General features: G+C 40.1%; 1 protein-coding gene across 3 annotated transcripts in view; it reads right to left on the reverse strand.

Annotated features, from left to right (window-relative positions):
* Window positions 1–17,967, reverse strand: part of rhpn2 (rhophilin, Rho GTPase binding protein 2) — a 116,920-nt gene that overhangs the window by 51,317 nt on the left and 47,636 nt on the right. For all 3 annotated transcript variants that reach the window (XM_034185262.1, XM_034185246.1, XM_034185253.1), the window contains 4 exons: window positions 10,857–10,932; window positions 4,864–4,941; window positions 2,769–2,893; window positions 2,019–2,185 (listed from right to left, as the gene is read on the reverse strand). In XM_034185262.1, coding sequence (XP_034041153.1) covers window positions 2,019–2,185; window positions 2,769–2,893; window positions 4,864–4,941; window positions 10,857–10,932 — 446 coding nt within the window. The remainder of the gene's footprint in view (window positions 1–2,018; window positions 2,186–2,768; window positions 2,894–4,863; window positions 4,942–10,856; window positions 10,933–17,967) is intronic.

The following is a 17,967-nucleotide window of genomic DNA, read 5'->3' on the forward strand; positions in this document are numbered from 1 at the left end:
CATTTCCCTCAAATATTGTTCACAAATCAGTCTAAATCTGTGATAGTGAGCACTTCTCCTTTGCTGAGATAATCCATCCCACCTCACAGGTGTGCCATATCAAGATGCTGATTAGACACCATGATTAGTGCACAGGTGTGCCTTAGACTGCCCACAATAAAAGGCCACTCTGAAAGGTGCAGTTTTATCACACAGCACAATGCCGCAGATGTCGCAAGATTTGAGGGAGCGTGCAATTGGCATGCTGACAGCAGGAATGTCAACCAGAGCTGTTGCTCGTGTATTGAATGTTCATTTCTCTACCATAAGCCATCTCCAAAGGCGTTTCAGAGAATTTGGCCGTACATCCAACCAGCCTCACAACCGCAGACCACATGTAACCACACCAGCCCAGGACCTCCACATCCAGCATGTTCACCTCCAAGATCGTCTGAGACCAGCCACTCGGACAGCTGCTGGAACAATCGGTTTGCATAACCAAAGAATTTCTGCACAAACTGTCAGAAACCGTATCAGGGAAGCTCATCTGCATGCTCGTTGTCCTCATCGGGGTCTCGACCTGACTCCAGTTCGTCGTTGTAACCAACTTGAGTGGGCAAATGCTCACATTCGCTGGCGTTTGGCACGTTGGAGAGGTGTTCTCTTCACAGATGATGCGAAGGAGATGTGTTGCACTGCATGAGGCATATGGTGGTCCCACCAGATACTGACTGGTATCCCCCCCCAGTAAAACAAAACTGCACCTTTCAGAGTGGCCTTTTATTGTGGGCAGTCTAAGGCACACCTGTGCACTAATCATGGTGTCTAATCAGCATCTTCGTATGGCACACCTGTGAGGTGGGATGGATTATCTCAGCAAAGGAGAAGTGCTCACTATCACAGATTTCGACTGGTTTGTGAACAATATTTGAGGGAAATGGTGATATTGTGTATGTGGAAAAAGTTTTAGATCTTTGAGTTCATCTCATACAAAATGGGAGCAAAACCAAAAGTGTTGCGTTTATATTTTTGTTGAGTATATATATATTACCAACCCTTAAAACCTTATTAATCCACTAAGCATGATTACACACGAGATCAATGAAAAATTAGATTCAGGTCAGTGACACCTTGGCTAAGCCTAAAGCTTTTTTCTCTCAATTGCACAAGTAATAGTGTTGGGCGAGACACCATATAGCCTGCGTAACTCCTAGATAATGCTAAGAAGCACTATGTAGGCCTTTAATTCCACAAATCTGCTTTGAAAAAAACAAAAAATGATGTTTTGTTTCTTGAGAAATTACACTTTAAAGAATTATCAAACATGAGCTATACAAGCCTTGTATCAATGTGAAAAAGGGTTGGAAACTCTAAATTTAGAGAAGATCATCTGTATGGTCTTCTCAGAATATGTTCTTGCTTTTTCCCCTCCCTAGCTTAGTGACAAGAAAGCTATGAGACAGTAACTCATTTTCTGTGGAAAGCCACAGCATCCAGTGGTGTATATTCAATTCTACTCATTTATACAGAGCCAAAGCACAACATATGTCCCAAAAAACGAAGGCAACGAAAAACTCCCTCAGGTGTTTTAATTATAGGAAGAAATCTCAAGCAGTACAGACAAATGAAATTGATCCATTTGGGAATCAAATAGGTAATTTCTAAGTTATTGTTATGGCCTTTATTTTAAATATATTGTATCATTCATATTTTTTAGTATAGACATTATTTATTATTGATTTTAGTATTATTTATTTATTTAGGACACAATGTCACTAGTCTTGCATGTGAAAAGGAACCTTGAAGTCGTACCATGTCATGGGGGGGGATTGTTCAAATATATGTGGGTTGCATGACATGCAGAGAATACCCTGGTTATGTGATAGTAATTTGGGACATAACCATTTATCTCATTGACAAGTTGACATCAAATATGAAAATGATGATATGACATGACATGACTGTCCAGACAGAGGGTCAGAGTGTGTTGTGCTATTATTTTATAAGATAGTCAATACAGTGTCATATCATGTACATACCTGCAGCCTTTTGAAAGGCTGTGACGGCTTCCTCCAGTCCGGCTATTGTTTGACGGTTACATCGGGTACCAATCTGGGAGTAGAGTGCGGCCATGTTGAAGAGGATACTAGCCTTCTCTAGAGATAGGTACTGCTGGCACAGTGGCACTCCCGTGAATGAGTCATACCTGATGGAAATAGAACTTAAGGTGTCATACATCGGTGAAACAACACTAACTCTGATACTGGCCCGAAAGCCCACTGGTACCCGTGCTTATCCACGTGTTCCACAGAAGTTGAAAAGTCTATGACTCCCACTGGATTGGACCCCAGTGCATCAGAGGTGGAACCCAGGTCTATATATTGGTAGCCCAACTCATTATCCCACTGAGGTATCTGCTCACTTTACAGTACAGTCCACTTTGTTCAGTGAATTCAGTACAACAACATATGAATGAGCCTTTGATGCTGTAAGGCTGTGAAAAGTCCAGCCAAATGTGTGATATCAGTCTTGTAATCTCATCTGTTACATTTCTATTCACAGCATATACAAAGGCAATGTCATGACCCAATACTCTGGTTTAGAGGAAAACCCCAACTCCAGAACAAATATAATGAACCACTCTAACTACTCATGAAGAGCTCTGTCTTGCTAGAGGGATTAGTGGAGGTTTTGTAGATTTGTTACTTAGGAAGTAGTTTCTGACTGATCTTTATTTATCTTAAAGATGTCTTATTAACACTGTCACTGACTTTATGAGTGTTTCGTACCAGGTGAAGAAGATGTGTGTCTGGCGGTTTGGGGAGAAGAATCGACTCTCAACCAGAGGAAGATGACTGAAGTATTTTGCCAGCAGTTCTATCCCGGCCTCATTCCGACTTGGAGTTCGGCAAGCCTAGGATATAAAAACAAAGTGACCTGAAGCATTCTGCAAAAATTCAACTCGGTGAGTGAGCTAACTCTTCAAAATGGGATCTTGGTGAAAATGTAACTGTAAGAAATATACTTTTATGTATTTTTAAAGCTGCTTTAGGCTGAAAAGTAGATTACATTGGGATTTTACAGCAGTTGCCCTTCCCGGGGCAACTCCAGTTCTATGTGGAGAAACCTGCTCAGAGCTCCTGATGTTCTCAAACAGTTTCTGGGCAAAGTAATAATCAAGACAGACTTCGCTTCACTACTAAGATCTGACGGGATCAGGTGTACACAGAGCCACATGGCATCTTTCATTCATTCATTTTCTGCCACTGATCCGGGTCATGGTGGCAGCAGATCATGCAGCTCATCCCACATTTCCCTATTCTTGTCCAAGTCATCAAGTCTTCCTGGGTGTTCCCAAGCCACCTGGGTAATATAAGCCCTCCAGCGTGTCCTGTGTCTTCCCTGAGGCCTCCTCCCATTTAGAAGTGCCTGGAAGACCTCCCTAGGGAGACAAATAGGGGGCATCCTCATCAAATGCCCGAACTGCCTCAGCTGGCTCTGTTCAATGTGAAGAGGCAGCGGCTCTACTCAGAGTCTCTCTGGGATATTTGAGCTTCTCACCCTGACCTGGAGTCTCAACCCAGATACCCGACGGAGGAATCTCATTTCCACCACTTGTATCCATGACCTTATTGTTTTGGCCATTACCCAAAGTTCATAACCATTGGAGAGGACAGAAGAATAAATCGATGGGTAATTGGATAGTCTCACCTTGTGGCTCAGCTCTTTCTTTACCACGACGGTCTGGTACAGCATCCACAAAATATCAGATGCAGGGCTGACAGCTACCCATATTAAATCCTTTATAATGCAGTTTTCATGAGGACACAGTCAAGCCAAAACTATGTATTTTTTTTTTTAATTCAAAAAGAAATTACACTGCAGAAGATGGGACAATGGTATTGAAAACAAGCACATCATCATCATATATTGGCCAAAGCAAATGGTCACCCCACTGAGTCTGCCCTACTTAACATTTCTTCCTATAACAATCGTGATAATAATAAAAAATTAAAAGGCATGGTTACCAGTGCACTTGCGTGGGTAAGGTTCAAACCTTGGGGAGTGCTCCGGGAGTACGGGGTCCGGGGTCCTTTGCTAAGGGCTATCCGGTCCCTGTACGACCGCAGCAGGAGCTTGGTTCGCATTGCCGGTAGTAAGTCAAACCTGTTTCCAGTGCACGTTGGCCTCCACCAGGGCTGCCCTTTGTCACCGGTTCTGTTCATTATTTTTATGGACAGAATTTCTAGGCGCAGCCAGGGTGTAGAGGGGGTCTGGTTTGGGAACCACAGAATCTCGTCTCTGCTGTTTGCGGACGATGTGGTTCTGTTGGCTTCGTCAAATCAGGACCTTCAGCGTGCACTGGGGCGGTTTGCAGCCGAGTGTGAGGCGTCCGGGATGAAAATCAGCACCTCCAAATCCGAGGCCATGGTTCTCAACCGGAAAAAGGTGCTTTGCCCTCTTCAGGTCGGTGGAGTGTCCTTGCCTCAAGTGGAGGAGTTTAAGTATCTCGGGGTCTTGTTCACGAGTGAGAGACGGATGGAGCGTGAGATCGAAAGACGGATCGGTGCAGCGTCTGCAGTGATGCGGTCGCTGTGTCGGGCCGTCGTGGTGAAGAGAGAGCTGAGTAGGGGGGCAGAGCTCTCGATTTACCAATCGATCTACGTTCCGATCCTCACCTATGGTCTGGGCGGCTTTGCTTGAGCTGCTGCCCCCGCGACCCGACTCCGGATAAAGCGGAAGAAAATGGATGGATGGATGGATGGAAGGTTCAAACATTGCTGGTGACTAGTGCACTGGTAATGACTTATGTTGTGACTTGCTGCTGCATATATAAACTAAACTGAATCAGGCCACAGCAGATCAGTTAAGGATTGAAAGTACCTGTCGCAGATCCATCAGATCCGCAATCTCATCTTCAAAACTATTCCCATCATCGCCGTAGTGCTCTAAGATGAAGTCCTGTAAAACATGAACAAGCATTAACACCATGAGGCTACAACACTCATTACTGTGTAGAGGCATTAACCTCTGAACATACATTTAAGGGCTTTTCACATTGCAAGCTTTAGCGTGACGCTTTAACGCCCCCTAGCGCGTCAGGCCGATGCGTTCCAACGCGTCGTGACGTCGCTTCGGAAGCGGCAAGGGGGCGGAGATTGCGGCTACGTCACACTCTGGCTGTTTCCACAATCTGAAAAAAGTTCAGCGATCGCCATCTTGAATTTGGGTCGCCTGAACCACAAAAAAGCTTCAAAAAACAGCAGTAGAAAGATTCTCCCATCACCCTGCTGGGAGAAGCTTTTTTTCAGCTACTTTTCGGAGTGACGCTGAATGAGGACTGTCGACTTGGTGGGATATCGATTGAACCGCGACAGTGGGCCGACGCACACGGAGAAGCCGGCCTTCAGGCATCATTCCTGGGCAGACCGAGGCAGGCAGCCGGGGGGATGGAGCAGACCCACTCAGTCTGAAATCTCCCACTTTTTGGATATATGCGAAGTCCCAGTTTGCCCAACGGAGGTTAGTTCTGCAGCTTTGTCGAGGTGAGGATAAAATAAAAGTAAAACGTGACGTTTCTGCACTGCTGTGAAGGTTTAATGATTGGCTAACGTTAGCTTAGCTTTTTAGCACAGTTGATCTGAGTGAACGTTTTAATTTGTAGATGGTTCAGTCTTTCTTATTTTTTACCAAATAAAGCTACAGCTTTTTTCAGACACCACAAAAGTTCCATCGTTTTTTTTGCAGTTTTTTTCCTTTTTTTAATATATAAACTGTTCAGTGTTTCTTTATATTTAAAAAATATTTTTATTTGTCCCAATCAGAAACATTTGCTGTGCAGACAACCAAACTTCCATTGATGAGCTGAACACCACGAAGTCCAGTCGAAAGAAAACATCTCTGCTCTTCAAAATAGGACAAAAGTGTCTTCAGCAACACCACCAGAGTTCAAAGCTGCAGAAGAGACCTTCATCTGGTCTGAGAATCCAGCAGAACATCACCTGCTTCTAAATAAAAGGCTTTCAACAGCAACTATTTTATTATTTTTTAAAAAGCTGTTTCATTTTCATTTTAACAATAAATGAATGGATCATTAAAATGTCCATGAATCAAAGTCAAAAAACATTTGCACAGGTAGAAGCTCTCCACTTATTGTGCTCAAATTCATATTTTAGAAATGACTGTCCTGATAATTATAGTGGGCAATTTTAACATCCACACAAATGATGAGAATGACAGTCTCAACACTGCATTTAATCTATTGTTAGACTCGACTGGCTTTGCTCAAAATGCAAATGAGTCCACCCACCACTTTAATCATACCTTAGATCTTGTTCTGACTTATGGTATGGAAATTGAAGACTTAACAGTATTCCCTGAAAACCCCCTTCTGTCTGATCATTTCTTAATAACATTTACATTTACTCTGATGGACTACCCAGCAGTGGGGAATAAGTTTCATTACACTAAGACGTCTTTCAGAAAGCACTATAACTAGGTTTAAGGATATGATTCCTTCTTTATGTTCTCCAATGCCATATACCAACACAGGGCAGAGTAGCTACCTAAACTCTGTGAGTGAGATAGATTATCTCGTCAATAATTTTATATCCTCATTGAGGACAACTTTGGATGCTGTAGCTCCTCTGAAAAAGAGAGCCTTAAATCAGAAGTGCCTGACTCCGTGGTATAACTCACAAACTCGCAGCTTAAAGCAGATAACCCGTAAGTTGGAGAGGAAATGGCGTCTCACTAATTTAGAAGATCTTCACTTAGCCTGGAAAAAGAGTCTGTTGCTCTATAAAAAAGCCCTCCGTAAAGCTAGGACATCTTACTACTCATCACTAATTGAAGAAAATAAGAACAACCCCAGGTTTTTTTTCAGTACTGTAGCCAGGCTGACAAAGAGTCAGAGCTCTATTGAGCCGAGTATTCCTTTAACTTTAACTAGTAATAACTTCATGATTTTCTTTGCTAATAAAATTTTAACTATTAGACAAAAAATTACTCATAACCATCCCAAAGACATATCGTTCTCTCTGGCTGCTTTCAGTGATGCCGGTATTTGGTTAGACTCTTTCTCTCTGATTGTTCTGTCTGAGTTATTTTCATTAGTTACTTCCTCCAAACCATCAACATGTCTATTGTACCCCATTCCTACCAGACTGCTCAAGGAAGCCCTACCATTAATTAATGCTTCGATCTTAAATATGATCAATCTATCTTTATTAGTTGGCTATGTACCACAGGCTTTTAAGGTGGCAGTAATTAAACCATTACTTAAAAAGCCATCACTTGACCCAGCTATCTTAGCTAATTATAGGCCAATCTCCAACCTTCCTTTTCTCTCAAAAATTCTTGAAAGGGTAGTTGTAAAACAGCTAACTGATCATCTGCAGAGGAATGGTCTATTTGAAGAGTTTCAGTCAGGTTTTAGAATTCATCATAGTACAGAAACAGCATTAGTGAAGGTTACAAATGATCTTCTTATGGCCTCAGACAGTGGACTCATCTCTGTGCTTGTTCTGTTAGACCTCAGTGCTGCTTTTGATACTGTTGACCATAAAATTTTATTACAGAGATTAGAGCATGCCATAGGTATTAAAGGCACTGCGCTGCGATGGTTTGAATCATATTTATCTAATAGATTACAATTTGTTCATGTAAATGGGGAATCTTCTTCACAGACTAAGGTTAATTATGGAGTTCCACAAGGTTCTGTGCTAGGACCAATTTTATTCACTTTATACATGCTTCCCTTAGGCAGTATTATTAGACAGCATTGCTTAAATTTTCATTGTTACACAGATAATACCCAGCTTTATCTATCCATGAAGCCAGAGGACACACACCAATTAGCTAAACTGCAGGATTGTCTTACAGACATAAAGACATGGATGACCTCTAATTTCCTGCTTTAAACTCAGATAAAACTGAAGTTATTGTACTTGGCCCCACAAATCTTAGAAACATGGTGTCTAACCAGATCCTTACTCTGGATGGCATTACCCTGACCTCTAGCAATACTGTGAGAAATCCTGGAGTCATTTTTGATCAGGATATGTCATTCAATGCGCATATTAAACAAATATGTAGGACTGCTTTTTTGCATTTGCGCAATATCTCTAAAATTAGAAAGGTCTTGTCTCAGAGTGATGCTGAAAAACTAATTCATGCATTTATTTCCTCTAGGCTGGACTATTGTAATTCATTATTATCAGGTTGTCCTAAAAAGTTCCCTGAAAAGCCTTCAGTTAATTCAAAATGCTGCAGCTAGAGTACTGACGGGGACTAGAAGGAGAGAGCATATTTCACCCATATTGGCCTCTCTTCATTGGCTTCCTGTTAATTCTAGAAAATAATTTAAAATTCTTCTTCTTACTTATAAGGTTTTGAATAATCAGGTCCCATCTTATCTTAGGGACCTCATTGTACCATATCACCCCAACAGAGCGCTTCGCTCTCAGACTGCAGGCTTACTTGTAGTTCCTAGGGTTTTTAAGAGTAGAATGGGAGGCAGAGCCTTCAGCTTTCAGGCTCCTCTCCTCTGGAACCAGCTCCCAATTCGGATCAGGGAGACAGACACCCTCTCTACTTTTAAGATTAGGCTTAAAACTTTCCTTTTTGCTAAAGCTTATAGTTAGGGCTGGATCAGGTGACCCTGAACCATCCCTTAGTTATGCTGCTATAGACTTAGACTGCTGGGGGGTTCCCATGATGCACTGAGTGTTTCTTTCTCGTTTTGCTCTGTATGCACCACTCTGCATTTAATCATTAGTGATTGATCTCTGCTCCCCTCCACAGCATGTCTTTTTCCTGGTTCTCTCCCTCAGCCCCAACCAGTCCCAGCAGAAGACTGCCCCTCCTTGAGCCTGGTTCTGCTGGAGGTTTCTTCCTGTTAAAAGGGAGTTTTTCCTTCCCACTGTCGCCAAGTGCTTGCTCACAGGGGGTCGTTTTGACCGTTGGGGTTTTTCCGTAATTATTGTATGGCTTTGCCTTACAATATAAAGCACCTTGGGGCAACTGTTTGTTGTGATTTGGCGCTATATAAATAAAATTGATTTGATTTGATAACATTAAAGGCAATTACATATTTTGACGAAATTACAAGTTTAAATGACTATATAAAAAAATTCATCATGATGTTTATGTCACAGAAATCCTACTTTACAATCACACTGCAGTCATTGTTAAATTATTTCCTGTTGCATTTATAATACACATTTGTATTTATTTATTGTCTTTTTCTGATTGAAATGAGATATAAATAATCTACCAGACTATTAAAAATGTACAAGTTTCCATGTTATTTTATTTGTCTAAAAATAAATGTCCAAGGTTCCTTATGTAAAACAAGAAATGATCTAATCTGAAATAACAGGTGGTTTTAATTTACAGATGAAAGGTTTCTAAAGAACCATTTATTGATTTATTTAGCTATTTTAATTACAAGTGTTCTAAACTTTTTTAACAGTAATCAGAAATTTTGAGGTAACAAACAACAACAAAAAAACATTTCCAATGATTTTTCTTCAGAAAACGTTTTGTACAGATCAGTGGTTTCCACCGACCCATTTTGTAGAGATCAGTGGTTTCTACACCGATACATTTTGTAGAGATCAGTGGTTTCTACACCGATACATTTTGTAGAGATCAGTGGTTTCTACACCGATACATTTTGTAGAGATCAGTGGTTTCTACATCGATCCATTTTGTAGAGATCAGTGGTTTCTGCCACTCGTCTTCTGTGTTTTGGCCCGACGCGTCGTTCCTATTGGACAACGCGAAGGTACGTCACAGCTCAGAGTGTCGAATGTTGGATTGGATTGAACTTTGACTCCGTCAGCCTGCCGACAAGTGGCAATGCGCGCTCCCGTCATTTTAGCTCGGCTTTTGACACGTCTAAAAAGCAACGCGTCTCATTGAAAATAATGCTTTTTAGACCGATTTTTGACGCTTCTGACGCGTTCAGTGTGAAAGGCCCTTTAGAGTGCAGCCTTTTTTCATGAATTCACTATACCAGAGTTTAAAGTTTAACATGAAAGACAAGTCAAGTGCTGTACCGCCAAGTTGGTCATCAGAGGTAGAGAACACCCAGTCCTTAATGACAACACGCAATTGCAGTCAATAAGTAGAACAACATTCTCTTACTCAAAGATTACGATGGCTGAAAGTTTCCAACAATGTCAATAAAGCTTAATACCTCACTGCAAAATGAGGCCCATGACATTTCTGGGACGATTATCTTTAATCCAGGTGATCTACTGTTTCCCTTTTAATAATTTAGTGAACATACTTGAATATAGTGACAGGCAGAGCTGCTGCAGACAACGTAACACCAATACCAACATTGTCATATAATTCAAATATAAAAGCAAATGCATGTAACCCAGAGGTCTCAAACTCATTAGCATATGTACAAGTTTCATTATTCACAACTTCAGACTGTTTTTCTTCTCTTTATACGTAGGACCTGATATTACCTGATATCTGTGACCTTTATAGTATTACCTAATTATGCCACATCATGCTTGTGAGTGCACTTGTACCAAAATAAATTTGCTGTTGCAGGTTTGCTTTATTGATTCATCTGCAGATGGGTTTCAGTAATTTGGTCATCATCCAAAGAGGTGTGTGTTGGTGTGTTACAGTGTGTTCACTGGAGGAATATTTACATTAAACCTATGAGTTGCCTTTGGCACAGTGTTTGCAACTAATTACAATGCATTACAACTTAACATTTTCCCCAGCAAGTAACATTTTTACATGCACATTATCCAACACTGATATCACAATTTTCAGTTAAACACTCAAAATTCTGTGTTTTGTGCATTAATGAGGTTTGAATGGTGAAAATGTGACCGTGTCTTCTGTACCTTGAAAGAAGTGGAGAAGTCGACTTCTTTTGTCTCCTTCAGGCCCAGAGCAATGAGAGGGATGCTGGCCATTTCACTGTAACAAGACAGAAACAGACACACACTTAGCCAGGGTGTGTTCAAGAAACAAGACGATACAACACTTACATAATTCATGCACAACAATTAACATCTGTAGTCAGGTGCAACTAGAAATGGGTGAGTAGTCTCACTGTGAGTGAGACCACTTTCTCTGCCATACTAGATGCCTACATGTACTCCATCAGTGGAGGTGTAAATAAACTGGTCAACCTCTGTATTGAAGAGCCCAGTAAACCTGTTTATACATGTAACTGACAAATACGATGTTTAAAAAAAAAAAAAAAATCCAATCATCTCCCTTTGAAGAAGTTGGAACAGAACCATCTTCCAACATGCATGTTTTCATGGTGGTTTGAAGGAAATATGCTTACAAGACTCAGACAGATGTACACAAGCCAGTGAAACTTTTGATTGAGGTGCGGGGGGGGGAATATAATAGGCTCAAAGCCCAAAATACCCCCCCCCCCCCAAAAAAAAACCCCAAAGACTTGGCGTGAGAATTGATAAATTTTAATTGATAGCAATGATCAATTCTGCACATTAGTCTGATTCTGTGATGAATCCTTATTGATTAATAATATTTATGAGCTCATTAGCTTCTGACTGCCAACACATCTATGAGTTATAAATAATGAACAGATCTGTCAAATGTTTACTAACTGCACAGCATGTTTACCTTATCTAAGATTGACAGTTATTTTAATCTGTGGAGAAATCAGGATTAATGTGGTGCAGTTGTGTATGTGATGGAGGGGTGGAAGCAGTGGTGTTTAAAGTTTTAGAGTGAGCATGGCATCCTCATCTCCTTACACCACAACTATCAAGTAATCCACCAACATTCTTTCCAGTTTGAAAAAGCAAGACTTTCCCTCGGTAACAGTGAACAGAGAGCCTCATAAAACACCAGGTAACCCTCCCACTGTGATCTCAACACTTTAGCTTTAGCTGTAGTTTGGACTTGACTGTGGTTACATTAACCTGGTGGTCCTTTGTGCTGACAGACAGAAAACAGGTTTACCTTCTTATCACAGGAAATATGGCCTGTCAGATACCTGCTTACTGCCTGTTTCGACAGAGGCTGATCCTCCCGCTACTGGGACAGTGAGGTACTACAAAACTGGCTTTGGATGCTTCTGTACTTTACATCGTTATCTTCTCTAAAGAACTTGCAGTTATTGGAACATCGCCAAAAACCAACTAAACAGTCCTGTTTTTTTTTTTGATAAAGTGTTTCCTTCTGAGGAACCAGAGGTAAAGTACAGCCTATCACAGCACAAGATGTTAAAACTGCAGTGTTCATTAAAAACAACCTCCCCACATCCACTCATCACTTGATGATAAGGCAGCATTCCTTTGGCATACTGGCCAAGTGAATCAAACAAAACCTCATTCATCAGACGAGTGCAAGATAAACCATGCGGAGTAATCCTTCAGTACTTGCAGATGAAATCACTCTTGTCTTTTCTTGGCGGAAAGGAGGGCTGGGGGGTGACTATATCTGTTCCTTAGCCAAAATACAAAAATCCTCTCAGTGATATCCCTGCCGTCTTAAAGTGCCCGTGTTAACTTGAAACAGACATGATTTTTTTTTTTTTTTTTTTTTTAACTGTGGCAGGTCAAACAGGGAAGGCTGAATTTAGTCTTGGGTGATTATATTTTTTCAGAATGATCAAAATACAGCACCGCCACTGCCCTGTACACACCTGATCCCATCAGACCTCAGAATTTAAACAGAGTAGGTCCAAAATTAGTGTTTTGCTTCAAGACCACTTAGGAATACTAGGAGCTGTGAACATGGTTCTCCATGTTGAACTGGAGTTGCAACAGGACAATCATCAAGTGTACCAGTTCCATTGTGGCAACAGCAACAAAGGGGGAGAAAAAAAATCCAAACATGGCAAAAGTATGTAGGATCACCGAACAGTATCAGTCCATGTCCCCGCAAGACAACAGGACACGCCCCACCACACTACCAAACACCCACCTAAATACCAATTGCAGAAGACGAACGTCAGCAGAGAACATGCAAACCAGATGGAGTGGCAATAAAAGTACATTAACCCTTCAGCTTTTACATGTCTTCATTTTGGATAAAAGGAGGGTAGTGAGGAAAGCCAAAAAGACACCTGACAATTCTGAAGATGTTACAGGCTTCATGGCTGTGATTGGACAAATTGTGATTTTCCTTGTTAGTCTCCTTTTTGCATGGTCAGTTTTTGACAGTGGTGGGCACAGCAAACCAAAAAGTAAGTTAGTTAGCTAGTTAGTTAGTTAACTTTTATAACGTTAAACTGATAAACTCCTAAAAAAAAAAAAGAGGAAAAGTTACAGCTAATTGCTAACAGCTAACTTTTAGTATTGAGTTGGCTCACTGTCAGCAACTTTTAGCACCACAGAGGCTTCTGAGTACAACTCCAATTCTAATGAAGTTGGGACGTTGTATAAAATGTAAATAAAAACAGAATATAATGATTTGCAAATCCTCTTCAACCTATATTAAATTGAATACACCACAAAGACAAGATATTTAATGTTCAAACTGATAAACTTTATTGTTTCAAAAAAGCTGGGTCAGTGGTATGTATACCACTGTTTTACGTCACCTTTCCTTTTAACAACACTCAATAAGCGTTTTGGAACTGAAGACACTAAGGGTTGAAGCTTTGTAGGTGGAATTCTTTCCCACTCTTGCTTGATGTACGACTTCAGTTGTTCAACAGTCCGGGGTCTCCGTTGTCATATTTTGCGCTTCATAATGCACCACATATTTTCAATGGACGACAAGTCTGGACTGCAGGCAGGCCAGTCTAGTTAGTACGTGCACTCTTTTACTACAAAGCCACGCTGTTGTAACACGTGCAGAATGTGGCTTGGCAATGTCTTGCTGAAATAAGCAGGGACGTCCCTGAAAAAGACGTTGCTTGGATGGCAGCATGTGTTTCTCCAAAACCTGGATGTACCTTTCAGCACTGATGGTGCCATCACAGATGTGTAAGTTGCCCATGCCATGGGCACTAACACACCGCCATACCATCATAGATGCTGGCTTTTGCACTTTGGTGGTAACAATCTAGATGGTCTTTTTCCTCTTTTGTCCAGAAGACACGACGTCCATGATTTCCAAAAACTATATGAAATGTGGACTCATCAGACCACAGCACACTGTTCCACTTTGCGTCTGTCCATTTCAAATGAGCTCAGACCCAGAGAAAGCGGCGGCGTTTCTGGATGCTGTTGATGTATGGGTTTCGCTTTGCATGGCAGAGTTTTAACTTGCACTTGTAGATGTAGCAACGAACTGTGTTAACTGACAATGGTTTTCTGAAGTGTTCCTGAGCCCACGCGGTAAGATCCTTTACACAATGTTGTCTGTTTTTAATGCAGTGCCGCCTAAGGGATCGAAGGTCACGGGCATTTAATGTTTTTGTTTTTTGGCCTTGCCACTTACGTGTAGAAAGTTCTCCAGATTCTCTGAATCTTCTCATTATATTATGGACTGTAGATGATGGAATCCTTATATTCCTTGCAAATGAACATTGAGAAACATTTTTCTTCAAATGCTGGACTATTTTTTCATGCAGATGGTCACAAAGTCGTGATCCTCGCCCCATCTATGCTTGTGAATGGCTGAGCCTTTTGGGGATGCTCCTTTTATACCCAATCATGACACTCACCTGTTTCCAATTAGGTGTTCTTTAAGCAGCCATCAACTTTTCCAAGTTCCAAGTTTTTTTTTAATGTGTTGCAGGCATCCATTTCAAACTGAGCAAATATTTGCACAAAAACAAAAGGTCTCAGTTTGAACATTAAATATCTTGTCTTTGTGGTGTATTCAACTGAATATAGGTTCAAGAGGATTTGCAAATCACTGTATTCTGTTTTTATTTACATTTTACACAATGTCCCAACTTCATTGGAATTGGGGTTGTAAATTCAATGCACGCTTGTGTCTTTACACACCCTGTCAGCTGCAACAAAAACGCCTCTATTACCTTTCACGGTGGCAGTGTAGATAAAACACAAGGCACTCATGGTTTAATTTATAAACTGACTAATTCTGGACAGTTCATCAACACATCAACAGCAACTCTGTCATTTTTACAAAGTGAAAATATCGCACTTTTAAAGTAACGAAGAAGAAAGAATAAGGAAGGTTTGAGCATTAAACCAACACAAGTGCCATAAAGCATTATGGGAAATCAGACTCGTGCTATAATTCCCCCCCACCCCCATCAAAATGCATAGAACACTGCCATCTACTGGATGGGAGTGTGAAAAGCAGCCAATGTGCTGAGTTACACTTCACAAACAGAACTTTCAGTTTTGCAAATGCTTTTTTGTTTTATTTTTTGTTTTTTACAAAAGGAAAAATGACATATTTACAACATACATCTATTTACATTTACATCTATTTGTAAAAACCAACACAAGTTACAAACTGGAAATTTGTGTTTGTAGATTACAAAACACGTGTGCAAATCAAGGACTATTTGTAGGTCACCCTCTGTGCATTTGCAGGTATTAATGAAACAAATTTACCTCCATAAGTAAGTGTCTTTTCACTTAAAAAGTAAAAGTTTGCATGCACACGCTGTCTTTTAAAGCAGACCACTGTCGATCATAATGCATTGCAGCAATGCATTATGGGAGTTCTGGGTTTGTTTGTTTTTTATCATTATTACATGTTATTTTAAGAGTTTTGTTAGTGTTATAGCTTTGTTGTCTTTCTGTAGTTCAAGGAATGTAGTTAGTTTGGTGAAGAGCTATGTTGTGCCCATGAGTGAAAAAAATTATGTTCTGATTTACCTCTTCTGCTCTTCTCTTGAGCTGCTGCATGTTGAAACTCGATTTTTTTTCTACTCCCGCTGCACTGGCAGCCGGCCCACCTCCTTCTGCTGAAGGAGGAAAGAGGGGCAGAGTTCCTTACGGCAGCCTAGCTGTTGCAAAACATCTAACAGGCTCGAATTAGCGTTTGGTTTTTGGGTTTACAAACATTTTTGATCATTCGGTCTTACTGACTATGCCAGCAAAGAAATGTTAGCGGACTGAAAGTTAGCAAAACTAACAATAATCAAGCTAATAATCCACTGATGGTTTTCAAAATTAGCTGAAAAGATAATCCGCTCATGGAAAAGTTAGCTTCGCTAAGTAGCGGTTAGCAGATTAGCGGAACTGTGCCCACCACTGGTTTTTGAGAACAGTCTCCTCCAGACAGATTTACCATAGAGTTTCATTTCTTAATAACTGATGTAAATCAAGTCCAAGACATACTCCGTGACTTGGAAATGTTCGTGTCCATCCCCTGACTTGTCTGAAGAAAACTGTCCGCAAAAGTGATGATTTACTTGTGTTACACTAATGAGTGCAATTACTTATGCAACCCATGATTTTGGTTTAGATTTTATTTCTTTCATTCATGTGATGTTGTAGAAATTAGTTTTCACTGTGAGTTTAAAGGGCATCATTTTAGAAATGGTTACACAGAGAAGCCTGAATTTATTTATTTTTTCATTTGATGTCATTTCAAAATTAAGATGGGTAATAGCTCAAGAGTTGACATACTACTTCCTCTTCTTCTTGCCACTGTATTTGCTCAGAAGTGTAAAAGGGTCAGGGTTACAGTACAAAATATCTTAACAGTTTAAACTGAGTTAGCGTAGGCCACATCCGTGTCAAAGTCCACAGACAGACCCTTCTTGGATTACTGCCAAAACAATCAATGCCCATGCACAGAAAAACTAAATGATCAAAAATACGTATATAAAGATAATCATGCTGTAACTAACAATAATAAAAATTATAATAAATAAAACAAAATTATTAAAATGCCATGCAGTAAAAAGTTAAGAGTTAAAAATAACATGCAGCTGTTATGCATTACACAATTTCTGACTCAACATATTTGTAATAAACCAAAAATAGCAAATAAACTAACAACATATTTTCCAAGCAGCCCACTTTGACCTATTTATTTCAACTTTGTAGGAGATGATCATATCATCTCAATATGACTCAGGGTAACATTGCTGAAGAAAAATATTGATTTAGCGTTCCACCCTGAATGTTACACTGTCAAGATTAGTCATAGTCTCTCCACCCTTTAGGTATCAATGATATCAGTGAAACAATATATGACAGAACTGAAAGACAAATTTAACTTTTAAAACTGGCAATATTTTTATACAGCTGGGAACTATTACATCAATTTCCAAAATTATAACAAATGTTCTGCTAACTGGACAACAGTTTTAACATCATATCAGAATATTTCACACAGAGTTATGCAATCGTGCTGAATTTGCAGATGCATTTACTAAACCACAAATTACGGTGCATATAGAGTGACACTGTAAACTGACAAAAAACTGCAACAAACATACTGTAAGTGTCAACAAAATGCCCAATGACTACAAATCTTTACTTGATTGTTCTCATATTTGACTCTAAGCAATATAATGATTAGCCATCATTCTTAAAAGACAAGTGATGTAGTAGTTCACACTACGCACTGACCATGTCCGTAGTGCACAGAGCATTGTTTCTTGTGAGGCAACATGAATTTGTAGTTCTGATGAAAAGCTTTGGTCACATCCCAAGCCATACCAATCTATTATACAGTGCATCCGGTAAGTATTCACAGTGCTTCACTTTTTCCACATTTTGTTATGTTACAGCCTTATTCCAAATTGGAGTAAATTCATTTTCCCCCCTCAAAACACCCCATAATGACAACATGAAAAAAGTTTTTTTTTGAAAATTTTTTTAATGCTTACATTTTTTTATTTAAAAAAAACAAACAAACAAGAAATCACATGTACATAAGTATTCACACCCTTTGTTCAATATTTTGTTGATGCACCTTTGGCAGCAATAAAGCTGAATATAGCAAGAACACTGGAGGTTACAGCCTTTGGCAGCAATTACAAACTCATGTCTTCTTGAATATGATGCCACAAGTTTGGTGCACCTATCTTTAGGCAGTTTTGCCCATTCCTCTTTACAGCACCTCTCAAGCTCCATCAGGTTGGAT

The sequence above is a fragment of the Thalassophryne amazonica genome, chromosome 2 (assembly GCF_902500255.1).
Source record: "Thalassophryne amazonica chromosome 2, fThaAma1.1, whole genome shotgun sequence".
NCBI lineage: Eukaryota > Metazoa > Chordata > Actinopteri > Batrachoidiformes > Batrachoididae > Thalassophryne > Thalassophryne amazonica.